The sequence below is a fragment of the Mobula birostris genome, chromosome 1 (genome assembly GCF_030028105.1).
Source record: "Mobula birostris isolate sMobBir1 chromosome 1, sMobBir1.hap1, whole genome shotgun sequence".
In the NCBI taxonomy this organism is placed as follows: domain Eukaryota; kingdom Metazoa; phylum Chordata; class Chondrichthyes; order Myliobatiformes; family Myliobatidae; genus Mobula; species Mobula birostris.
The window spans coordinates 59740270-59767528 of record NC_092370.1 but is presented as its reverse complement, the minus strand read 5'-3'; the positions used below and the strand labels follow the sequence as shown (position 1 = coordinate 59767528).

Sequence of the window (27259 nt, the reverse complement as noted above, 5' to 3'; positions counted from 1 at the left end):
ATTGTCTCTCACTTCCATTTGTCAATTTAGCATAAAATACAAAATTGAAAAATTAAGCACAGAAGGAGGCAATTTAGTCCATCATGGGGTGCTAACACTTTGCTGCAGAAATCCAAACTTTTTCTTTGGCTTTATGACTATATTTGAAAGTCATTAGAGCTGACATATGACAAATATGAGAATGTTATAAAAATGCCAAGTGAGACACTCATTTTAAAGACTTCAGAGTAATTGAGGAGAAAAGGTCTGCTTGACAGTACAGATCTTCTTGAAGAAATTTCCAGCTGCATCAATGGAATGAGAAACATAATATTTCAGTTCTGAGACTGACCTGGGAGAATAACTGCATCTCCTTCTGTAGCTGCTCTCTGACCTACTGAGTTTTTCCAGCATTGTCTGCTTTCATTTCAGATTTCAAGCATCTACAGTGTTTTGACCTTCATTGTGGAAGTTTCAGTGGCAACCAAGAACACCGAATATTAAAGAAGCAATTCAGATACAGTCGGCTAAATTTTTAGGTAACAAATATCAGATGTGGAAGGAAAATAAAACAATGACAGTTTTACAGCAAGATCCAAAAATAAAAGATGATGAATGCAAACTGGGATCACAAGCAAACCCACAGATGAGTTAAAGGTGGGATGTTGAGAAAACACTGAAAAAGATTTCTGATGATTCTAGTTCTGCTTCAGAAACCTGAGCACAAGTCTAAGTCAACAATTCAGTGCAGTACTGAGGAAGTATTGTTCTGATGCTGGTGCAGTATCAAAGTAAATTTATTAACAAAGTACCTATATGCCACCATAAACTACCTTGAGTATCATTTTCTTGAAGGCATTTACAGCACAAAAAAAATACAACACAATTTTATGAAAATTATACATAGACAGATTGAGAAACAACAAATGTCCAAAAGGACAAACTGTACAAATAATTTACTAAATATATTACATAATGCTGTACATAATTATAAGTATAAATAATATAGTCCATAATATGTTACACCAAACTAAAGCCTCATCTATTTTCCCAGATGAAAATAAACCATAAGATTACTTCAACAGAAAGTAGCGTCATGGATAATATTAATCCTGCAATGAAACATATCTTTAAAATATACACTGGGCCAAATCTTGCTGATGTGGTCTCCTTGCAAATGTAGTATCCCACTCTTGAAGAAGTGCAACTAAGTCACAGCATTGTTTGGAAAAATTATTCGAGCTATGGAACAGTAGCAAGGGAGGAAGTGGAAAGACTATTGTAGCACCTCTTGGGATTGTGTAGGAAGGTCTGTGATCTAAAAGCAATGTACTGAAGAAACATTCTTCCACATCTGTCTCTCGCAGTCCCTTCCCATTAATCTGAAATGTTAACTCTATTTCTCCCTTTATTTGTTGGATGGCTTCTGCTCCTGTTGCAATGAGAGCTGAGATATTAGCCGTTGGATAGTTTGAACGATTGAATCTGAAGTTATCCATTACTTCCTTGCTGAAAAGAGAGATGACCAAGTTCCAAACTTTCTGCTCAAAACTGTTTGGATTCTACTACATATGAGCCCTCTGGCCATTAAAGGGGCTGCTATTAGCTCTACCATCTGTTCAGTGAACTCACCATATGCAGACCCTTCCTTGAAGAGAAGTTCCACAATATGCAAAGAGTGCATCTGAATTAGTGGCTTTGACTGTCAGCTCAGTGGATGATATACTGTTACACTTGCTCTCCTTCCACTCAATGGCCATCTAACTGCAACATCACTGACCTTATTAACTCTGGGGATCTCCCATCCACTGTCACCAACCTCATAGTTCTCTCACCCTGCATCTCCCATTTCTACCTCCTACCCAAGATCCATAAACCTGCCTGTCCAGGTAGACCCATTGTTTCTGCTTGTTCCTGCCCCTCTGAACTTATATTCGTACACCCCAACTTTGTTTTATCCCCCCGGTTCAGTCCATTCCTACCTGCATCCATGACACTTCGCACATTCTGGATCTTTTGAATGACTTCAAGTTCCCTGGCTCCAGTCATCTCATTTTCCCCAGTCCCTACACACCTTGAACCCTCATCAGGAGGGCCTTAAGGTTCTCAGCTTCTTTATAGACAATAAACAACTTGTTCCCCTCCACCACCACTTTCCTCTATCTGGCGGAACTGGTCCTCAAAGTCAATAATTTCTCTTTCTGCTTCCTTTAAACCAAAAGCATAGCTATGGGCACTCGCGTGGGTCCCCATTATGCCTGCCTTTTTGTCGGTTATGTAGAACAGTCTATGTTCCAAGCCTAGACTGGTATCACTACCCAACTTTTCCTACACTACATCGACGACTGCATTGGTGCTGCTTCCTGCACCCATGCTGAGCTTATCGACTTCATCAGCTTTGCCTCCAACTTTTGCCCTGCCCTCAAATTTATCTGGCCCATTTCCAACATCTTCCTCCCCTTTCTCAATCTCCCTAGCTCTATCTCTGGAGACAGCTTATCTACTGATATCGTTTACAAACCCACTGATTCTCACAGATACTTAGACAATACCTCTTCCCACCCTGTCATTTGTGAAAATGCCATCCCCTTCTCTCAATTCCTCTGTCTCCACTGCATCTGCTCTCAGGATGAGGCTTTTCATTTCAGAACTATTGAGATCTCCTCCTTCTTCAAAGAAAGGGGCTTCCCTTCCTCCACTATCAATGCTGCCCTCAACCGCATCTCTTCCATTTCCTGCAGGACTGCCTTCACCCCATCATCGCACCACCACATCAGGGATAGGGCTTCACTTGTCCTCACCTACCACTGAACTAGCCTCCATGACCAGCATATAATTCTCTGTAACTTCTGCCATCTCCAATAAGATCTCACCACCAAGCACATCTTTCCCTCCCCCCACCCCTGCCCCATTTTCCATTTTTCACAGGGATCTCTCTCTCTTGTCCATTCATTCCTCCCCAAAGATATCCCTGCAGGTACTTAATCTTGCAAGAGGAACAAATGCATTCCTGCCCCTCCACCTCCTCCCTCACTACCATTCAGGGCCCCAAACAATCCTTCCAGGTGAAGCACCACTTCACCTGAGTCTCGACTGTGTCCGGTGCTCCCAGTGTGGCCTCCTATATATCAGTGAGACATGAAGACCGCTTCACGAAGGATCTCCTGAGGGCCACCCATTTCAGTTCCATTTCCCGTTACTATTCTGATATGTCAGTCCATGGCCTCATCTACTGCGGCAATGAGGTCACATGCAGGCTGGAGGAGCAACACCTTATATTCCATCTGGGTAGCCTCCTACCTGATGGCATGAACATCAATTTCTCAAACTTCCTGTAATTGACCCCCCGACCCTTCACTATTCCCCCATTCCTGTTTCCCTCTCTCATCTTATCTCCTTTACCTGTCCATCACCTCCATCTGGTCCTCCTCTCCCTTCCCTTTCTTCCATGGTCTTCTATCCTCTCCTATCAGATTCCCTCTTCTTCAACACTTTATTTCTTTCACCAATCAACTTCCCTGCTCTTTACTTCACCCTTCCCCCTCTCCCGCTTCACCTATCCCCTACCACCTTGTACCTTTTCCTCCCTTCCCTCCCCCCCCCCACCTTCTTGCTCTAATTTCTCATAATTTTTTTCCAGTCCTGATGAGGGTCTCGGACCGAAACATCAAAACATCGAAACATTGACTGCAACACACATAAAAGTTGCTGGTGAACGCAGCAGGCCAGGCAGTATCTCTAGGAAGAAGTACAGTCGACGTTTTGGGCCGAGACCCTTCGTCAGGACTAACTGAAAGAAGAGCTGGTAAGAGATTTGAAAGTGGGAGGGGGAGGGGGAGAAGCGTCGACTGTACCTCATCCTAGAGATGCTGCCTGGCCTGCTGTGTTCACCAGCAATTTTTATGTGTGTTGCTTGAAATTCCAGCATCTGCAGATTTCCTGGTGTGAAACATCGACTGCACTCTTTTCCGTAGATGCTGCCTAGCCTGCTGAGATCCTGCAACATTTTGTTTGATTTATTGAAAAAAATAAATATTTAAAGTAGTGTTGAAGGAATGGGGGGGAGTGGTAGAGAGGCCTTTATCATCTGCATATTTAGTACATGGTGAAGAGAAGGTGAGACTTGATTGACATTAGCTTTTGACTATGTCATCATGCTCAGCAGTCTCAGCTCACCCTTGGCCAAACTACAACAGTGGGAACGTATCTGAAATGAATGGTGCAGTTAATGAGGTGTGGAACTTGAGCATGAGTGTGAAATCACTGAACATTTTACTGTAATGCTCTAAGGTCCTTGGCGATGTACTTCTTGCATTAAACTGTTGCTATTTCCATTGCTATCAACAGGTCCCTGTGACCTTCCTTGGATAAAGGTCATCTCTCCCCCTTCTCATTAGCCAAGGTCGCTTTGCTGCAACTGACCACTCTGTCCATGTTGTGCCATCTCTTCCTAGCAATCTGCAGTCATCTCCAGAATAATTTCTACCAGTGGTTTCAACAATAATCCACCATCTCCCCTTTAAAAACTGCAAGCTGATTTAAATCAATCCAGTCTTGCTGAGGGTCTCGACCCAAAACATGACTTCATGATGCTTGACTTGCTCGAGTTTCTCCAGTTTTTTGTGCGTGTTGTTAAAAATTCAAAACACCTATTTCTCAAGAACAAGCATCTTACCAAACAGCTGGGCCAAGCCACCCAGTGGTCAGACTTTGCAATCACACATTGTGGCCAGACAATTACACCTTTAATAAATATTGATATCCACGTGCAAAATATAATGGAAAAAGCTGAAATGACAATGTGGCAAAAATATGGCAATCAAAAATAAAGTTTTATATACAGGAAAAGTGCACAGATGTAACAATGTTTAAAAAGGCATAGATTTTGGTCCAAGATGGACAAAAAAAAAATCACCCTCAAATAAAAAAAATTGTGAACAGTGTAACATAATGATAAGAATCATTAGTGATGCCTCCTCCATCATCAGTTCTCAGTCTGAGCTTCAACATTTTCTCCACCTTTGAAGATAAGCTACATTGAAAGGAAGATTGCTCCAAGGCTCTTTTCAGAATGGCTGACTAAATAGCATTGGATGCACAACCTACTTTTGTCCTAAAAGGCATCTCTGCTTTTCTGGAAATTGCAGCCCATATTTTATCTGTTCTTCTCTGAATTTAATGAGCAACAACTCCATCGTCTGTAAAAATGCAAAAAGTGTCATTGCCTGACAATAAAATAAGCACATTAATGCAACGGCAGCATTGTGAAATGCTGAAAAGATTGCAGTTATTATGATATTATTTCTCCAGCAGGTGGCATTTAAAGGCCTGAGCAAAGCCTAAAATCTATAAATAGCAGGCAAAGAGGATTGTGCTAGTGAATGAGGGTTGGGCTGAAGGACACAAGAACCTGGTTTTACAATCTCTTATGCTCTGATGCGAAGTGCAAGTAGCCGGACCTCATTCTATTCCAGTTGTTAAGCAATGATTGAGGTGACATGGAATGAGAACTCACTTACCAGAGATCTGACTGTGTATTTAGAAAATCAGGTCAAAATCAATCTGTCAAGTTCAAGGATAGGTTTGTCTCTTTTTTTAGGAATCGGTGCTGCTTATATCTGTTATTACCTGAGCACAGTTGCAAAGGTAAGAAAGTGGTTTATTGATTTTAATCCATATATAAAATCTGCTTGCTATAATGTCCTCAAAGACAAAGAATGGTGCAGCAAATCATTTAACGCTCCTCATTTTTTCTATTAACTATATTATAAGCTGTGTTTGTTACTTTGCCAGGAAGAGTTGCTGCTAAATCAATCCCTGTATGGAATGTGATTAAGTGATTAATTTTCAACTGCAGACATAGGTTTTACTGTAAAAAATCTGCTTATTTGAAAATCTCTACTCACATTTCCACCTCTGCTTCAGCTCAGATTTGTCACTTTCAGATATACCTGCATAACAGGTAGCTGTACTAAGGTCAGTCATCTCCTCTCATGCTCTATTTTTCCATGGGTATTATACTCTCCATTTTACTCCGCTGTTCCCTCGCCTATGCTTGGCATGAATCCAGGGCCAGCCAGTCCGGTCTCATCTCTTCTTGTACTCATCCTGTCTCATTCTCTCAATAATTATGTCTATTCCTTTGTTCTCCATCATTTTTCATCTCTTTAACCATTAGTATAAATTTAACTAAATTTTCTAAAATCATGACCTGCTTCAAATCAATTAAACTGGCACCTTTGTCATTTGATGGAAGTTCTAACCAGCTTAATCTCAGGAATTTCCTGCTCTGCATGCAAAACTCTAGTCTGACTTATAGGGAAGGTTAGAACTGGGGAAGTTAAACAAATGATACAAGTTTTGAGCAAATTTGTTCAGTGATATCTCTCTTTGACTTTTATAACTGAAAAGTACATGTATGCAGAGAGATGATCACTGCTGTCTGTTTTACTGCTAGTTCAAGTCTTCTTCATGTGCCGGAAAATGTTTAGCAGAAATTCTACCATATTAATTACTCTTAAAGCTTATAAATTCATTAGAGCTCACGTGAAGAAGTGTAGGAGGGCAAAGCACCAATAACTGTGATTTTCATGTTGAGCAATTTATTCCAATTCAATATAAATAACCACAATGTGTAACCAGAAATTAAACTTAGAGAATTGATTAGTCCTTATCTTCAAAATACAAAACACAATCCACATTGACTTCCTTTCACAGCTGGTTTAGTGTGTAGTTGCTCAATGGTTTCTATGATACCATACTGGAAGGAAGAAAGAAAGAAAGAAAAATTAGCTTTATTTGTCACATGTACGTCAAATCACACAGCGAACTGCATTTTCATGGATGCTACCTGACCTGCTGAGTTCCTCTGCATTTTGTGTATGTCGCAGCAAAATGCATTGTTTGCATCAAATTACATCAGCGAGGATTGTGCTGGATCACCCACATGTGTGGCCACACTTCTGGCTCTAATGTAGCACACCCACATTTCACAATGCTAACTATGCACCTTTGGAATGTGGGTGGAAACAGGACCACTCTGTCTAATTTTCCAGCTTTGTTCCCTAGCAGGGAGTTTTGCTTAGAAAAGCACAGATTTAGAAAACAGGTATTTAAACCAAAAAAAAAGCAAAAGAATTAACTTTTGACATAGCAACGCACATAAAAGTTGTTGGTGAATGCAGCAGGCCAGGCAGCATCTTTAGGAAGAGGTACAGTCGACGTTTCGGACTGAGACCCTTCGTCAGGACCAACCGAAAGAAGAGCTAGCAAGAGATTTGAAAGTGGGAATGGGAAGGGGGAGATCTGAAATGATAGAAGAAGACAGGAAGGGTAGGGATGGAGCCAAAAGCTGGACAGTTGATTGGCAAAAGGGATATGAGAGGATCATGGTACAGGAGGCCTAGAGAGAAAGAAAAGGGGGAGGGGGGGGGAACCAGAGGATGGGCAAGGGATATAGTGAGGGGTACAGAGGGAGAAAAAAAAAGAGAGAAAAAGAATGTGTATATATAAATAAGTAACAGTTGGGGTACGAGGGGGAGGTGAGGCATTAGCAGAAGTTTGAGAAGTCAATGTTCATGCCATCAGGTTGGAGGCTACCCAGACGGAATATAAGGTGTTGTTCCTCCAAGCTGAGTGTGGCTTCATCCTTTCATGCCATCAGGTTGGAGGCTACCCAGACGGAATATTTCATGCTATTATCTGCAGATTTCCTTGTGTTTGCGTTTTTAAACTTTTGATATCATAGAATTTATTTATTCATACTTTGGAATTTTGGAAGGCCAATATTTACTGACCAGTCCTAAATACCCTTGTGAAGACTGCTGTAGTCCATCTGTTGAAGCTGCATTGCTGCTGAGAAAAATACATATGGAGCTGTGACAATAATAGCCTGGTGATATACATTCAAATCAGGATAATGTACAACTAGAAGAAGAATATGCAGGTGGTGGTTTCCCTTAAGATGAGCCTGTCCTTCTTAGTAGTACAAGCTATAAGGGATTATTCTGGAATTATAAAACTATGTGAATATAGCGGATATTAATTCAAGAAAGAACCAATTTGAAGTTCTTGATATAAATTGCAAGCCATAATTTACAAATACCACTGTCTATGGAGCACAGGCTACTGCTCAAGCTACGTTTTGCAAAGTGAAATGACCATGACACCATATGTTCTCATCTGCATCAGCCAAACGTAAGACAATGGGGTTATGTTAATTGGCCTGCATCAAACCAGGCATCCAGGGGCTGTTATTGTGACTGGGTTCAAGGAATCTTGCAGACCAGACTGAGTTTGTCACTTAGTACATCGAACATGGTCATGGGCATATTTGATCAATCAATTGTTGGGATATTTGTGCACTCATAGATTCAGGCCTCTCAGCGTTAACTTAGGGTGTTTGACATATCTGTTCCTCAAAGCTTTTAGACTATGTGTATGAATTCCTTTGTTCCAGCAAAGGTGTTTGAACATTTAGAGATAGCAACACTGACCACTAAAGTAAACGATCAACTTGATTCACTCTACATATTTATATGCATTAGGAATTTGTTGTCATGTGTTGGCATGACATGCAACAAAAAATAACATTCAACAATTATAAAGAATAAAAAAAATATAAAAGCAAGTTACATGTTAAAGAATGGATCGGGAATAAAATGTGATGAACACAGACAATGTAAACAGCAGTATAAAAAATAGTTTAAGGTGTTTTAAATGCAGTCAATGTGCTAGTAGATAGAAGGGGTTTGGGTAGCTAACAAGGATGATTGGTCAGATTAACTGACTGAGGGAAGAAACTTTTAAGGCTGTATGAAGTTTTCGTTTTCATAGCCCTATAGTGTTTTCCAGGAGGGAGCTTTTAGAAAAGGCATTTTGCAGGGTGGTTAGTGTCCGCAATGAATTTTCCTGACCTGGGCATGTACAGGTCTTGCAGTGATGGTAGACTGCAGCCAGTAACTTTTTCTACTGATTTAACAGTTTGCTGTAATTTTCATATGCTGTGAGAGGATGCTACTAAACCAGACAGTAATGGCTGATGTGCGAATGTTTTCTTTTATGGCCGTGTAGAATTGTACCAGTATGTTTGGGGGAAGGTGGAATTTTACCGACTACCACAGGAATCACATCCTCTGCCGAGCCTGTTTGTTATTGGAAGGGATATAGTTCTCCCACATGAGGTCCTGTAAAATAATGACACCCAGGAACAAGGAAGTTGAAACAGTACTAACAGTAGACTCGTTGATGATGAGTGGGTGTATATCATTGTAACTACTGAAACTGCTGTAGTTACTACAATGATAAATGGTGACCTTTGATCTTAAGGATATAAAATATAATGTACTTTGAGTTTGGGTCACTCTACCAAGAGGGTCCCCAGGACAATGTCTGCTTGTTGTGATAAATGAGGACTTGTATATCACCAGCTTCTGTGTCTCCCAAGTAACTCAGATCACAATCACAACATAAGCCACAGGGTTTGTGACTGCAATATACTTTGTAAACCACACATATTGCAGCTTTTATTTGTCAGTGTTGGAGAGAATGAATATTTATGGTGGGTGACGGGGTATCTATTAATCAGGATGCTTTTTCCTGCCTGTTCAAATTCATGGAACTTCCGGAGAGTTGTTGCAGCAATTAGAGAGTATTCTATGATGCTCCTGACTTTGGGTCTTGTAGATTATGGAGAGGAACTGGGATGTCAGGGGTTGAATCACTAGCAGAATAACTAGCATTTGACCTGATCTTGTACCCATGGTATTTGTGTTGAGTTTCTGATCAATAACGATAATAGGGATTCAGAAATGGTAATACCACAGAATGTTGACTGAAGGTGATTAGATTCTCACTACTGGAGATGGCCAGTGACTTGTATTTTGCAGCATTAATTTTTTAAAATGTTTTTTGGGATCTTGGTGTGAATCTTTGTCTACTGGTGATGGAGGGAATGAATATCTATGGTAGCTGGTGGGGTACTGGCACTTTATCTTGGAGAGTATTGAGCCTTTTGAGAGTTGCTAGCTGCAAGCCTACATTACTCCCTTATTCTCCCTTGTAAATGGAAAGGGCTTAGGATGACAGGAAATGAGAGTGATTCCCAGCCTCTGACCTCCTAGTGTAACTATGATAAACATGTATGTTCCTAAGTAGTCTGTAATCAATGGTGACCCCAGGATATTGATGATTGGAGACTTTGTGATAACAAGGCCATTGAATGTCAAATGCAAGACTTATTGTCCAGCACTTGTCACATATCAGCTCATGCCTGGACATTGTCTGAGTCTTTTTCGATGCAGGCGTGGACTGCTTCATTTGATGAAGGACTGGAATTGAATATCTGCAAATATGTCCATTTCTGACTTTATGATGAAGGAAGATCATTAATGAATCTGCTGAAAATGGCTCAGCCCAGGACATAGCCCTAAGGATGATTGAATCCGAGAGATGATGCCAGCTATGTCCCTACTGATGCCAATATATAATATAAAAGCAAGGATATTACGCTGAGGCTTTATAAGGCCTTGGTCAGGCCATACTTGGAGTTTTGTTTGAAGTTTTAAGCCTTTGTCTAAGAAAGAATGTGCTGACATTGGAGAGGGTCCAGAAGTGGTTTACAAGAATAATCCTGGGAATGAAAGGGTTAATATGGGATGAGTGGTTGATAGCTCTGGGTTTATGTTCATTGGTTTAGAGGAATGAGGAGGGCTCTAACTGAAACCTATTGAATATTGGAAGACCTAGATACAGTGCACAGGGAGAGGATGTTTCCTATGGGGAGGGTGGTATCCAAAACCAGAGGGCATAGACTCAGAATAGAAGGACATCCCTTTAGAATAGAGATGATTAGGAATGTCTTTGTCCAAGTCATTGGGTCTTTGTCCAAGTCATATTTAAAGCAGAGGTTGATAGGTTCTTGATTAGTAAGAGTGTCAAAGGTTACAAGAAGAAGGCAGGAGAATGGGCTTATGAAGGATAATAAATCAGCCAAGATGGAATGGCAGAGAGACTTGATAGGCCAAATGGCCTAATTCTACTATGTCTTATGCTGTTATGGTCTTGATTTCAAGAGCAGCATTTCCCTCCTCATGAATTCTGTTCTTTATTCAGACCAAATCCATAGAAAATAATGTCTATCACTTTGATAATGATTGACAGTGTTCTGATTGAGCAGTAATTAGCCAGATTGGGTTTGTCCTGGCTTTTCAAGAACACTTCATGCCTGACCACTTCTCCACATTGCATTTACCTCACTGGTATCTATCTGACATTGTAATATCATGACCGGAGGTTTAATTGGAATCTACGGCACAGTTCTTCAGCATAGCAGCTCAGACGTTGACTAGTTTCATCACCTTTGTTTGCTCTACTCAATGTTGTCTGCATCTTTTAATATCATATTGAAAGAATCATCCTGGCTGAAGAGTGATTTCTGTTTTGATGGTGGGGATCTCTGAATGGAGCCAAAATAGTTGCATATTCTTGCATCTTGTTTCTGTCAGTCACTCACTCACTCACTCGCTCGCTCTGCCATTATGAATGATGGGGTTGTTTTTGGATCCTCTTCTCCCTGTTATATGTTTCACTCTCACCCACAATTTATGACTAGACATGGAAGAACTGCAGAGCTTCAGCCGGATCTGGGGCAACGAAAAAAATTAGCATTTACATTTTACTGCCAATCATGTATGTTGTCCTGAGCTGCAGTATCAACAGCCTGGCACCTCACCACTTTCAGTATGCCTGATGCTGCTTCCAGCATGCCCTATTGTATCACGTAAGTTTTGTGCAGAAATGTGACACAAATGAAAAAAACAGCTTCAGTTCGCTATTCAGAAGGTGCTACACTGTCAAGGTTACCACTTTCCAGTTGAGATGTTTATCTGAGACTCCTTTCGCTCTCTCTGATTTTCCATAGTGCAAAAGATTCTACTGTGCAATTTTGCAGAAGAGCAGGGATGTTAACAAAATTGATTCCTCAACCAAGGTCACCAGAGCCAATTAATTGTCATCATCATCATCATCATCATCACTGCTTTTTGTGGGAGCAATAATACAGAGTGTTCATTTTTGTGGGTTTTGCAGGCTGAACCAATGTTTAATTGCCAATCTTAATTGCTATTGAGAAGCTGGTGGTGAGCTTCCTTCATGAACCACTTTAGTTCTTTTTGTTTGGGTATACCCATGATGCTGTTTGGGGAGTGGGGGGTTAGTTTCAGGATTTTGACACAGCGCTGGTGAAGGGTGTTAATTTACTTCCAAGGCAGAATTGGTGAGGCTTGGAGGGCAACTTTCAGAAGGTGATGTGAATTTTTGCAGCTTTTGTCCTGCTAACTGGTTAGGGTCATGGGTTTGGAAGGTGCTGTCTGAGAAGTCTTGGTGAGAAGCTGCAGTGCATCCTGTAGATGATACAAATCTCTGCTACTCTGTATTAGTGATGGAGTGAGTAAATGGTGTTGGGTGGGTGAAGGTGTGCCTTTCACAAGATTGCTATGTTCAGTATGGTGTCAATATTGAGTATTGTTGAAGCTGCACTCATCCATGCAAGTGGGGGGTATCCATCGTACTCCTGAACCATATATTGTGGATGGAGGACAGGCATTGGGGAGAAGAGGTGAGATACTCATCACAGAACTACGAGCTTTTGACCTGCTCTCAGTAACCACCTTGTGTATAAGGCGACTCCAGTTCAGCTTCCAGTCAATGGTAAACTCCAACATATTGATAGTGGGAGATTTAGTGACAGTAAGCCACTGAATTTCAGGAGATGATGGCTAGAATTTCTCTGTTTATATCATTGTTTCCTGCCACTTGTGTGGTATCTATAAATTCCCCAATGACACAATTGTCATCATAGTCTCAGATGGAGACGAGCAGGTATACAGGAGTATACCGTGAGACAGATTGGCTTGTTGAATGGTGTTGCAACAACTCTGCACTCAACATCAGTAAAAACAAGGAATTGATGGTAGACTTCAATTATGGGAGTGAATACAATACTGAAGTTATAGATTTCCTCTTTCTGTAAAGCACTGACAACTATATTGTCACTCCAGGTGAAACCAACTGCTCAAAATTATTCAAATGTTTACAGTGGTAGAAAATACACTTTTGAATAAGCTTTGATATAACATAAAAAGACCAGAGTTTTGAAATCAATTATTAATGGAAGAAAACTTAGATTTTTTTCCCCTCCAATATAAAACTTAGCAAGATAGTAGCGTTTTCCTCAGGTTCATGAGCAAATAAGTAACTAGATGTGATACAATGATGCAATTATTATGAAATCATTCAGATACCAAAGGGCATTCAGCAACTGTGGCTTAAACTGGTTTAGTGAGGTTCAAAGGGCATTGAACATGTGGATGTTATCTTATATTCCACAAGACTAGTTAAAAAAAAATGAACTAGAGCAGTTTTATGGGTTAGCTTATCTACAAAAATGGAAAACCAAACTTAAGAATAACTTAGTTAATATTTTATTTTAGAACCACTAGGCAGGAGGTAAGACCAGAAGATACGAACAGAATTAGGCAATTCAGCCCATTGGGCCTGCTCTGCCATTTGATCATGCCTGATCCATTTTTCTCTCAACCCCATTCTCCTGCCTTCCCCCTGTAACCTTTCATGCCCAGACTTACGAAGAATCTATGAAACTCTGCCTAAAATGCACCCAAAGACCTGTCATCCACAGCCGCCTGTGGAAATGAATTCCACAGATTCAACCCCCATCCCCCACACCTTTGGCTAAAGAATTCCTCCTCATCTCCGTTCTAAATGGATGTCCCTCTATCCTGAGGTTTTGCTCTCTGGTCTTAGATAACCCCACTATAAGAAACATCCTCTCACATTCACTGTGTCTAGGCCTTTCAACATTTGATAGGTTTCAATGAGATCCCCTCTCATTCTTCTAAATTCCAGCAAGTACAGGCCTAGAGCCATCAAGCACACCTCATATGATAAGCCTTTCATTCCCAGAATTATTTTCATAAACATCCTTTGAACCCTCTCCAGTGTCAGCACATCCTTTCATAGAGAGGCAACCCAAAACTGCTCATAATATTCCAAGCAAGGCCTCACCAGTGCCTTATAAAGTCTCTGCATTACATCCTTGATTTAATATTCTAGTCCTCTCGAGATATTTCAGATGTATGCCTACAGTAATATTCCAACTTTGTCACCTATTGGCAAGCTCTTCAATGAGATGACAACACATTTGGAATAATTAATCATTTCATTTTGGACATCCTCATAGTAGATAAACTGGAATGCAGGTTACTGTGATTCTTGCTACATCTGATGTTCATTGGTCAGAATTTTTAGGCAATATCAAAAAAGGATACATAAAGTTCAAGTTCCAGGTACTTTTGAAATGCTTTTAGAAAGCTTTTCTCTGTCAAATATCCTCAGTTTTTAACACTTGCATGTCTCTTTCTGCCTATTGCTCCAGTGTGTCATTCATCCACCTCCCTATCCTGTAAGATCATAGAATCCTAGGGAGGTACAGCAGAGAATAGGCTTTTAAATACACCAGCTGGGAACATACATATATAACCTTGATTGTGTAGCCTACAATCTGCTGACTTTTCATTTCAACAGAGTGAAATATCACAAACTGTCCTCCTGGTGCATGAAGCTCTGCGCAGTCAGCACTCACTTGGTAAATTTATCTTTGTGTCTTCACTGGCTGAATTATTGACAACTTCCTGCATTTTCTTTTAATACTTGAAGCAATCCTATTAAACTTGTACTAGTAGCATAATTAACTGACTGATTGAAGTGAATCTCAGAAAGAAAACACATGCAGTATAAACCAGATAGCAATAATGAACTTGTAAAGAAAATGTAGCTCCATAATATAGGGGAAATTGTAGTAGAGCATTCTTTCACTGAATCAACACGGAACTACGTACTGCATTCAGTACTACGAAGAAACAGTCCTTTCCATTGCAAGGCAAAAACACTGGGGGTGGGTGTAGTGCATTGAATATTTCAGTAATATTTGAATAATACTATAAAAATATTGTTTTATTGAGCATTCTTTGGTTATTTACATAATTAATTACAGGGTCAATGTAAGAAGTACGTGAATGGCATACGTCATATGTGAGCACCTCACTAAAGAAGTACTAAGTACACGAGTAGCCCCAGCTCCTGTGTTTTTCTTTCATTTAGCTTTAGACCTTAAGACATAGGAGCAGAAATTAGACCATTTGGCCCATTGAGTCTGCTCCACCATTCAATCATGACTGATTTTTATCCTTCCTCAGCCCCACTCCCCAGCCTCTCCCCGTAATCTTTGATGCAGTGTCCAATCCAGAATGACCCACAAATTCACCACCCTCAGGCTAAAGGAATTTCTCTGCATCTCTGTTTTAAATAGATGTCCGTCTATCCTGAGGCTGTGCCCCCTTGTCCTAGGATCCCCCAACATGGGAAACGTCCTTTCCACATCTACTCTGTCTAGGCCTTCCAACATTTGAAAGGTTTCAATAAGATACCTCCCCCCCACCTCATCTTCAAAATTCTACCAAGTACAGAGCCACAGCCATCAAACGTTCCTTGTATGATAACCCTTTGTTTCCTGGAATCATCTTCGTGAACCTCCTCTGAACCCTCTCCAATGCCAGCACATCTTTTCTGAGATGAGAAGCCCAAAACTGTTCATAATATTCAAGGTGAGGCCTCACCAGTGCATTATAAAGCCTCAGCATCACATCCCTGCTCTTGTATTCTGGACCTCTTGAAATGAATGCAAACTTTGCCTTTGCCTTCCTCACCACCTGCAAGTTAAACTTTAGCATGTTCTGCCCAAGGACTCCCAAGTCCCCTTGCATTTCAGGTTTTTGGATTTTCTCCCTATTTAGAAATAATCTGCACATTTATTTCTACTACCAAAGTGCATGACCATGCATTTTCCAACATTGTATTACATTTGCCACCCTCTTGCACATTCCCCTAATCAATCTAAGTCCTTCTCTACCCTACCTACTTCCTCAACACTGCCTGCCCCTCCACCTATCTTTGTATCATCTGCAAACTTGGGAACAAGCCATCTATTCCATCATCTAAATCATTTATATACAGCATTAAACGATGTGGTCCCAGCACCGACCCCTCTGGAACACCACTAGTCACTGGCAGCTAACCAGAAAAGGATCCTTTTATTCCCACTCGCTGCATCCTACCAATCAGCCATTGCTCTAACCATGTTAGTAACTTTCCTGTAATGCCATGGGCTCTTAATTTAATAAGCAGCTTCATGTGTGGCACCTTGTCAAATACCTTCTTCAAGTCCAAATATACAACATCCACTGCATCCCTTTTATGTATCCTACTTGTAATCTCCTCAAAGAATTCCAACAGATTCGTCAGGCAAGATTTTCCCTTAAGGAAACCATGCTGATCTTTTCCTATCAAGTACTCCATAATCTCATCCTTAACAATTGACTCCAACATCTTCCCAACCACTGAGGTCAGGCTAACTGGTCTATAATTTCCTTTCAGCTGCCTTCCTCCTTTCTTAAAGAGAGGAGTGACATTAGCAATTTTCCAGTCCTCTGACACCATTCCAGAGTCCGATGATTTTTTTGAAAGATCATTACTAATGCCTCCAAAATCTCTATCACTACTTCTTTCAGAACTCTAGGGTGCAGTTCATTTGGTCTGGATGACTTGTGTACCCTTAGGTCTTTCAGCTTTTGAGCATGTTCTTCTTTGTAATAGTAACTGCGCCCACTTCTCTTCCTTCACACCCTTCAACAGCTGGCACACTGCTAGTGTCTTCCACCATAAAGACTGATGCAAAATACTTATTTAGTTCATCCTTGGTTCCCGTTATTATTTCTCCAGCCTCATTTTCTAGCAGTCTTTTATCCACTGTCATTTTTCTTTTATCTTTTATATACTTGAAAAAGCTTTAACGATCCACTTTGATATTGTTTGCTAGCTTAGCTTGCTTTTATATTTCATCTTTTCCCTCCTAGTGATTCTTTTAATTGCTCTCCATAGGGTTTTAAAAGCTTCCCAATCTTGTCTTTCCACTAATTTTTGCTTTGTTGTATGATCTCTCTTTTGCTTTTACATTAGATTGACTTCCCTTGCCGGCCACAATTGTACTATTTTGCCATTTGAGTAATTCTTTGTCTTCGGAATACATCTATCCTGCACATTCCTCATTCTTCCTAGAAACTCATGCCATTGCTGCTCTGTTGTCATCCCTACCAGCATCTCCTTCCAATTTACTTTGGCCAACTCCTCTCTCATACCCCTGTAATTTCCTTTACTCCACTGAAATACTGCTACGTCAGACTTTACTTTGTCCCTATCAAATTTCAAGTTGAACTCAGTGATATTGTGACCACTGCCTCCAAAGGTTTCTTTTACCTTAAGCTCCCTAATTATCTCCGGTTCATATATAACACCCATTCCAGTATAGCGGATCCATGTAGGCTCAACAACAAACTGCTCTAAAAAGCCATCTCGTGGGCATTCAACAAACTAACTCTGTTGGGATCCATTTCCAACCTGATTTTCCCAATCGACCTGCATGTTGAAATTTCCCATGACTATCATGACATTGCCCCTTTGACACACCTTTTCTATTTCCTTTTGTAATCTGTGGTCCATATCCCATCTACTGTTGGGAGGCATGTCACCAGGGTCCTTTTACCCTTGCAGTTTCTTAACTCAACCAACAAGGATTCAACATCTTCCTGTTACGTACCCCGTAACTGGGTTGCCAAACCAGCAGAAATGGATCACTCAGTTGGAGTCTGGATTACTAGAACTAAGAAAGTTTTATTAAAGACACAAGCAACACAGTAATCAAAAGGATAATAAATGCAACAGTTCAGCAATGATAAACACACATGCGCACAGAATTAAGATAACAGGATCAATCAAGCTCTATCGTTGTCTAGGGGTAAATGACCAATTTCAAAGTGACGCAAAGTTCAGTCCAATTTAGTTCAGTTCGCAGTAATCATTGCCGTGGTGATGGACAATGTGGGGGGAAGGAGAGAGAGAACAAGAACGAATGATCATTCAAAACGGCTTCCACACACAGACCTGCGATATTGCTCACAAGCAGCTTTCGGGCGAGTCCTTTGTGATGTCACCTGAGGTCACCGACTGTGACCCCTCCTCCAGATGCGGTCAATCCTCTGCAGTGAACCTGGCACCCAAGCAAGGGTGGACACACACCGGGTTCCCGCTGATCGTACCTTTCCACCCTGTGCGTCTATGGCTTGGTTCCGCAACCAGCCTTCCAAACGACTCCCGCCAACTTGCGGGGGGGCACCGCTTCCAGGGTCTCGTTACCTCGTGGTGTCATGTGTGTTTTGCCTTAGCGAACCTGTCCTTTTTTATCCCCCTGCTGGCGTATCGCCTGTCCATCACACTTCAAACAGTTCAGGGTTCAAAGGGGGAGCCGATCTTGACAATACCCAGACTGATGGCTCCTTCATTAACATCTCCAAATGCTGCTTCATTGTGTTCCTTATCTCTCCTTCTCCTGAGGACAGGTGGCAGACCAACTGCTGATGCCACTGGTGCTAGCCCAGGCCAGTGCCTGATTTTCCCAATCGACCTGCATGTTGAAATTTCCCATGACTATCATGACATTGCCCCTTTGACACACCTTTTCTATTTCCTCTTGTAATCTGTGGTCCATATCCCATCTTCTGTTGGGAGGCATGTCACCAGGGTCCTTTTACCCTTGCAGTCTCTTAACTCAACCAACAAGGATTCAACATCTTCCGATCGTTCTACTGCTTTGATCCTATTCTTTAGTTACCCCATCTGCTGACCTTCCTCTCCCTCCAAAACAAAGTGTAACCTGGGACATTTAGCTCTCACCTTCAACCATCCTTCAACCACAATTTAACGATGGCCACAACATCATACTCAAAAATCTGTAGAAGTTCAAGTTCATCCACCTCATTTTTTATACTCTGCATTGAGATATAACACTTTGAGTGCTCCATTTGCTACCCTTTTTGATTCTGCATCCCTAATGTACTGGTATTCACCCTGCTGGCTGCAATTATGTCCTATCATCTGCCTGCCCTTCCTGTCAGTCTTACAGCATGCTATCTTTGCTTTTTTACCATCCGTTCTATCCTGAGTCCCTTCATTCTGGTTCCCACCCCCTCCCTGCCAAATTAGTTTAAACCGTCCCCAACAGCTCTATAAAACCTGGCCACGAGAACATTGGCTCCCCTCAGGTTCAGGTACAACATGTCACTTTTAAATAGGTCATACCTTCCATAGAAGAGATCCCACTGATCCAAGAACCTGAAGCCCTGCCCCCTCACCAGTTTCTCAGCCACACATTAATTTGCCAAACCATCCTGTTTCTATCCTCACGGGAGGTTCTGCTTCTCAGCTTTCTACCTAGTTCTCAAAATTCTCTTTTCAGAACCTCTTCGCTTTTCCTTCCTATGTCATTGGTACCAATATGTACCAAATATCTGGCTGGTCTCCCTCCCTGTCCAAAATGCTGTGATTGTGATCCGAGATGTCCCTGACCCTGGCACCTAGGAGGCAACATACCATCCAGGTGTCCTGTTCACATCCACAGAATCTCCTTTCTGTTTCCCTGGTCCCCTATCACTACCGCTCCCCACTTCTCTCTCTTTCCCTTCTGCACCATAGACCTATGCTCAGCGCCAGTAACCCTGTCTCCATGGCATTCCCCTGAAAGATACTCCCTCACAACAGTATCCAAAGTGTTCTACTTATTTTTGAAGGGATTGACAACAGGGGTGCTCTGCACTAACTGCCTATTCACAGTTCCATTCCTCTTGACAGTCACCCAGCTACTCGCCTCCTGCAACTTCGGGGTGACTACTTCCCTGTAACTCTGATCGATTATCTCCTCACTCTTCCATACAAGCCGAAGGTCATCCAGCTGCTGTTCCAGATTCCTAACAAGGTCTTCAAGGAGCTGCAGCCAGATGCACCACACAGATGTAGTTCTCTGGGAGACTGTGGGTCTCCCAGGACTCCAACATCTGGCATGAAGAACACACAGCAGCCATTTACTACACTAGGTAGAGTAAGAAGAAAAGAGTAATGGAAGCTTACCCGGAGCCAATGCTTCTTTTTAGTTCAGGACTCCTTTGAGCCAAAGCCTGACATTCTTATTCTCACCACTGGCCTACTCCCAACAATGGCCACAAATAACCTGAGATGAATAGCTACTGCTGAAGCGCAGCATATTTTCTTTAGAAGAGAAGAGATCTTTAAAAATTGCATCACTATTTTTCTCTTTGAAAAGGGAGAGAGATATTCAAGTTAAAGTAAAGGCAGAAAATGGATGAAATTTAAGGGTTCATAAGCAGTGAGTATCAGGTGATAATAAAAATATTTTTTTTAAAAGCAGAAATGCCTGGCTACATCAACAAGATAGATGCATTTGATTGCACAACAGATAACTGGATGATGTATACTCAACAAATTGAGCAATATTTTGAAGTAAATGAAATAGCCAATGAAAAGAGAGTGCCAGTGTTACTGAGTCTAATAGGTGGTAAAGCAGAAGTCTGACTGCTCCAACCAAACCAGTTGAAGTAAGATTTGGTGATATCGTGAACATAATGCAGAAGCATATAGAAATAAAACCATTGCAGAACACTTTAGGATTCATTAGTGGAATCAAAAGTAACAGGAGTCCATTTCAGCTTATATGACTGAATTGAACAGATTGTCCAAGCATTGTCAATTCAGTGAAGGGCTTAATGATGCACTGAGAAATTGTTTACTTTGTGGAATTTAACAAGAAAACATTCAAAAACAGTTCTTAACTGAAGCGCAACTCACATCTAAAAGAGCAGTTGAAATCATTGTATCTATGGAAACAGCAGACAGAGATGCAATTAAGCGCAGTCAGGAATGAAAGTGAACATAAACAAGATTGCAATATCCAAACAGAAACCTACCTGGCCAAAAAAAATTCTCTTACCATTGTGGCAGGGGCTCACATACATCAGAGCAATGCAGGTTTAAAAGCAAAACTTCCAGAAAATGACACAAAGTAGGACACATACGAAGAACGTGTTGGGCAGACAAAAATAAATGGTCTGCACAGAGAAGAGAAAAAGATAAAAGGCCAAGTTGCAGTTTCAAAAAGAGCACTAATCCATGTGCTATTGACAAAAAATCTAATAATGATGAGAGAGACAGGACTGAGTACTTTGAGATTTACAATGTGAAAACTAACAACCCACAAGTAATGTGGCTTACACCAGATGTGAACATCAAATTAATTACAATGGAATTGGACACCGGCTCAGCTGTTTCAGTCATTCCACAAAATGAGTTCAAATAGCAATTCAAAGATACTGAAGCCTGCAAATATCCAACTAAGAACTTATGTTTGAGAAAATATAATTCCTGTGGGACTGATATTTATAACAGTGAAATACAACAACCAACAAGCCACACTGGGTTTTTACGTGGTAAAAACAAGAGGACTGACATTGTAGGGATGTGATGGGCAAAGACAACTCCAACTTGGTTGGAGATCCATCCACCGTTTGCATGCTACACGCCCTGCAATAGAGCAAACTGAAAGCAAGTTAAGAAAGGTACTGGATGATGCCACAACAGTGTTCAAGAATGGCATTAGAAAACTCAAACATATCAAGGGTAAAATAGTGTTAAGTGAAAATGCCACATCCAAGTTCTACAAAGCCCATCTGGTTCCTTATACCATCCAGAGCTAGATCACATGGAGGCTGAAGCAATTCATTTCAAGGTTGAGTAGAGCCTATGGGTAATGCCAGTGGTCCCAGTAGTCACGAAGGATGAGACGTCAGTATTTGTGGTGATTTTAAGGTCACCATCACTCAGTACTGAAAGTAGATTCTCAAAAGACTCCGCTGCAGCCTCGTACACTAGTGATGTGTTGAGAAACCTCTTCTCAAGGAATGGTGTTCCAGAACTCTTAGTTTGTTGCAGAACTGTTTCAGTTATTCCAGAAAATGAATGGAATAAGACGTATTACATCTGCACCGTATCACCCAGCTACAAATGGCTTTGTGGAAAGGTCTGTCCAGAGTCTGAAGAACACACTGTGAGTAATGTCAGCCGAACACACTACACTGACACTGAGTCAAAAGTTCACAATTTTTTCCTTGCAGATCGCAATGCAGCACACTCCACAACCAGCAATTCAGCAGTAATGCTGTTCCTGGGTCATCCCTTACACTCACGGTTGGATCTCCTCAAACTCAACTTCAGAAGATGCAGGACAAGCAGTTAAGACAAATTGAGGTTCAGTGGAGGTTCAGTATTTCACTCCTCAACAAGCAGTCCTGGCAAAGGACAACAGAGGTAATTTAAAGTGGGTACTTAGAAAGATTAAAGACAGAACTGGACCACTCTCCTAAACAAAGGAGATTGCGTGTGATGTCATCTGGAGATGACACATCGATAAGTTAGGGAGAGCAGAGCCAAGTGTTAGGGAAGTAAGGTGGCCAGAGCTGTCAGAAACACTTCTTGCAGTCACAGTCAACTCCTGCAACCACCACAGAGGAGAACCCAGAATCGGAGATTGTTCCACAGCCACAAGTCTCTCCAGCCAAGCAGAATATCCACCTCCACTTTGTCAGGAAAAACATTATCCCACAAGAGTAAGAAACCCTCCACAGCGATTAAATCCATAAGCCTGAACGGGGCAATTTAAAATTGTCTATGCTGTGGATGTCTATATAGTAGTTGCATTATATAGTGTACTGTACACATTAGATGACTAGAGATCAATACGTTACATATTTGAGTAGAGATGCTTTCTATTTTGAGTTGGAAGTTTATAGCTAAGAGGGAGAAGTGTGGTGCATTTATTATTTCAGTAATATTGAGTAATATTGGAAAAATATTCTGTTTTGCTTACATGATTCATCACGGGTTATATGTAAGAAGTTCGTGAATGGCATACATTATTATGCCATCATATTATATGTGAGTGCCTCACTATAGAAAAACAAAGTACACAAGTATCTCCAGCTACCGTGTTTTTCTTCCAATTAGTTTCTGAAGTTCCAAACAATAGTGGAGGAATAAAACAGGCAGGTTGTAACAATAAAAACTTACAAATACAGAAAAAGTAAATAGACTGAGGTTTGGTTTTTGACTGTCATGTCCAAATGATTTTATTCCTACTACACTACATGTATATCAAATGGAATCTCTATTCATCTGCATTTTAAGAAAATGATTCCAGAAAACAATTCAATAATAGTTCATCTTGGGACATTAGCAGTCAGAATAATAATTTGGCACAAAACTGCCAATTTAAAAAAATAGAACTGTAGAAGGAGCAAATTGCACAGCCAGCTTCAATTCAAAGTCAAAGTAAATTTATTGTATATGTTACCATATATGTACTTGAATTAATTTTCTTGTTGGCATTTACAAGAAAATAAAGAAATGCAATAGAATTTATGGAAAACTACACATAAACAAAGAGCGTCAAACAACAAAGATTGACAATTGTAAAGTTCCCTCCTTGGGCATAGTATTACTTTTCTTTCTGTTGTCCAAAGCCCCTGTTCAGCTACATGCTTGTTTTTCATGCATAAGGATTTTGCACCAACATTATCCAGAGTCATAATCAAAGCTTTGATGCTTCGAGCAGCAGGACTTGCAAAGATTTGCAAACTAACATCAGGGAGGTTTACACAGAGAAATCTATTACTCACAGATGTGATGTACTCCTACTATCAAAGGCACTAATACAAAATACCACTCTTGCTGCCACCAGCAGAGAGATATTCTTGTGAAATGCTTAAGTGTTTATGTGTTATGTTAATCCCCCAATTCACTTACTGTAGCTGTTAATGAGCAGAGCTGGTTCCTTTGCACCTGTGTACTTACATCATGATCTTATATAGTATTATGATGCATTGAGAAAAACATATGGTTCCTGATTGATTCCCAGGCCAATTAGATTCAAGATTGTTTAACGTCATTGCCAGTACATAGTTGTAAAGGAGAACAAAATAATTATTACCCCAGGTCCGATATAGAGCAAAAAAACACAATAAGGTAAAGAATACAATTTTTTTTAAAAACATGATAAATATAAATATAAATACATAGCCTATATACATACATTGATAGCATGTACATAAAGTGATGCTAGGTACAGGGTTCCCATACATAACGTGACTTTGAGAGGAAAATATAAAGTAGCAGTAGTGGGGCTGTGATGGGATGGGCTAGTGAGTGGAAGTGTTGATCAGCCTTACTGCTGAGAGAAGGTAACTGTTTTTGAGTCTAGTGGTCCTGGCATGGATAATACATAGCTTTTTCCCATTGAGCAGTTTTGACTACCCATTATAGTGCCTTCCTCTCCACTGCAATGCTGATTCTATACCATTCCCACCTCGCTGATAATCAACACTGGCGTGTCTCAAGGATGCATGCTTAGCCCACTGATCTACTCTCTCTGCACCTCTGACTGTGTGGCTAGGCACGGCACAGATGCCATCTATAAATTTGTTAATGACACAACTATTGTTAGCAGAATTTCAGATGGTGACAAGAAAGCATACAGGAATGAGATAGATCAGCAGGTTGAGAGGTGTTGCAGCAAGAAACTTGCACTCAGCATCAGTAAGACGAAAGAACTGATTGTGGACTTTAGAAAGGTGTAGTCAAGGGAAAACACCAGTCCTCATTGAGGGATCAGAAATGTGTACCAACACAGTGCTGTGTGCTATATGTGCTGTGTGCTACATATGTACTGCATGTTGTGAGCTATGTGCTATATGTGCTGTGTGCTATACGTGGTGAGTGCCATGCATGCTGTGTGCTATGTAAGGCGTGCTATATGTGCTGTGTGCTGCTGATAATGTATTTCACACCTTAGCCCCAGAGGAACTATTTGGCTATATTCATGTATGTTTGAATGATAATTAAACTTGAACTTGAACTATTTAATTATATTGCATTTGTTGTCTAGTAGTCAATGTTGAGGAAGATTAATAATCTGCTGTTGTTGAAATTATGTGTTCATGCCTTGGCACTCCTTGTTCCATTCTTCAATGTGTGTGTAATACTTTCCAATGTCACCACTGATAGCTATCATTAGATTACTGGCACTCCTACTCCACCTTCCCTCTCCTATTTATACAGCAATATTTGACTTCTGTCCTCATTCTTCTACCTTCAGCACTAAAGATTATTCCATTCATTTCTTCCTGAATTCTGCTCTTTTTTTTTTGCCCACATTCTCATGACAACATATACCAAAATGCTGTCTTGATGAAGGATCTCGGTCTGAAATGTCAACTGCTTATTTATTTCCATAGATGCTGCCTGACCTGCTGAATTCAGCCAGAATATTGTGCATGTTGCTATTACACTTATTGTGTTTCTTCAATCCTAAAAATTCCTAAAGATACTCACTGTTTGTAAATAATTGCAAGGTTTCCATCCCCACTATTCTATCTAGGAATGGATTTTGGGAATTGATGAAGTACTTCCAGATCTGCTCTGAAAAGCCTATCACTAACTTTATCCTCTGGTTATTTATGTAGCCCCCCTGTCCACCCTCAGGGTCGCTCGGCTCGCTGTTGTCTAGGGAAACAGCCTCGGCCCCGCCAAACTGGGTAATTAGTTTGTGTAGATGCTGTGTGATGTACCCCACCCCGCCCAAATGACAGACAATACACCAGATATGACTAAGTGATTTACAGTTTATAGATATTACTGGAACTAATTAATTAATAGAGAATAAAATATAAAAGGAAAATAAAAGGCGCCACACTTATCAAAGTTCAATCTCTTCATGCACAAAACAGTTGGAGCTCAAGAACCTTCTTCTTCACCCTGCGACCCCTCGGACCACCTTGATCGGCCGCCTGGGACCAACAACGGTGGTCGACCAGACGCTCCACACGAGTCCATCTCCGTCTCCTCACTGAACGCCCTCCTCGGGGTCCGATCCCATTAGCGGATATCACAGCACCTGGTCCATCCTCTGTCTCTCTCTCTCCCGCCTTCCACCTCAAAACCCCGTGCATACAAATCTTCCAGATACACCAAAGTCATAACAACTATCCCAATTAGTTTGTAACATCCTGTTATCACCCCTTAACCCACAAGCTGCTAGTGCAAAGCTTTCTCAGCGTTTAACATAACAAAGAAGCATTCCTGATTACAGCATAACAAAGAAGCCATTTTAATTAGCCTCCACAGTAACATAAAAGACGAAACCCCCTTACACTCTCCCCCCACCAAATAAAGTCATGCCCTCATGACTTCTAAATAACTCGCCAACCAGTCCTGCAGACACACAACACACACATACACAGATACACACAGTGACAGTGCTCCCCAAACAGTGGACCTTACGCCTGTTCCACGGGCACTACATAGGCCAACCTATCTGGGAGCTTCTTAACCCTCCGAGACCTCCGTACCCTCTCACCTAAACCCAAAAGGCTCAGACACTACCAGGGATATCTCGGGCCTGCTTGCCAACTCCGCTTACACTCAGGCCACCACTACAGCTCGGAGCCCCCGTCCCGTGTCCGAGGCCCCGCCTCTCCTCCTTCCCGATCCTGCCACAACTCAGACTGCCCACAGCTAGCCCTCCCCACTACACCTGACTCAGTGGGAGAAGGACCAAAGGTCTCTTCCTCAATCACGGGGAAGTTTGCGAAAGGCAGCATGTACCACATGTGCAGCACATCATCCTTCGAATCCGTATTCTTCCTCATTCCCTCGATCGGTAGCTGCTGTTTAAGTTTCTCCAAATTGAAACATTTAGCCGGAGCTACCCCTTCAGCCTCCTGCAGTTGAGACGTCAGCTTCTTCGGGGACTCCTTCAACTCTCGCCACAACCTCCGCAATTCTGACTCAGGGTTCCTGGCCATCTCAATCTGGGATGCAGTTACCCCACCAGCTTCTTCCACCCTGACCTGAAAAGCAGCAGTTAAAGGATGTTCAGCCTCCAGTTTTTTCTTCCTGATGACGCCTTTCAGGTTAACTTTCAGTTTTTCCACTTCATTTAAACTCGCAGTAGTCATCTTCAGGTTCCTCTCAAGCATCCGCCTCCCTTTTCCGAGATTTGTCCTCCATTTCTTCACCTCCTCGGGAGTGTAGTCAAACTCCCCTCCCTGGGCTCTCGGTTTTCTGTTGGCCTTAGTCAGAACACTTCCTTGATCTTCCCTAACTTGTAAGTCTTCCAATCTTCACTGAATCGACATCTTGAGTTTCTGCTGATCCCTTCGAAGGTGGGTCATTGTTTCTTCTCGCTGGATTA

At 41.3% G+C, this 27259-nt stretch overlaps 1 protein-coding gene across 1 annotated transcript in view; it reads left to right on the top strand.

Moving 5' to 3' along the window:
- The first annotated feature begins 5463 nt into the window (after positions 1-5463).
- The window catches only part of abhd3 (abhydrolase domain containing 3, phospholipase), an 88977-nt gene continuing 67181 nt past the window's right edge, over positions 5464-27259 (top strand). The window contains exon 1 of the mRNA XM_072261456.1: positions 5464-5625. Within this exon, the coding sequence (XP_072117557.1) occupies positions 5464-5625 (162 nt within the window). The remainder of the gene's footprint in view (positions 5626-27259) is intronic.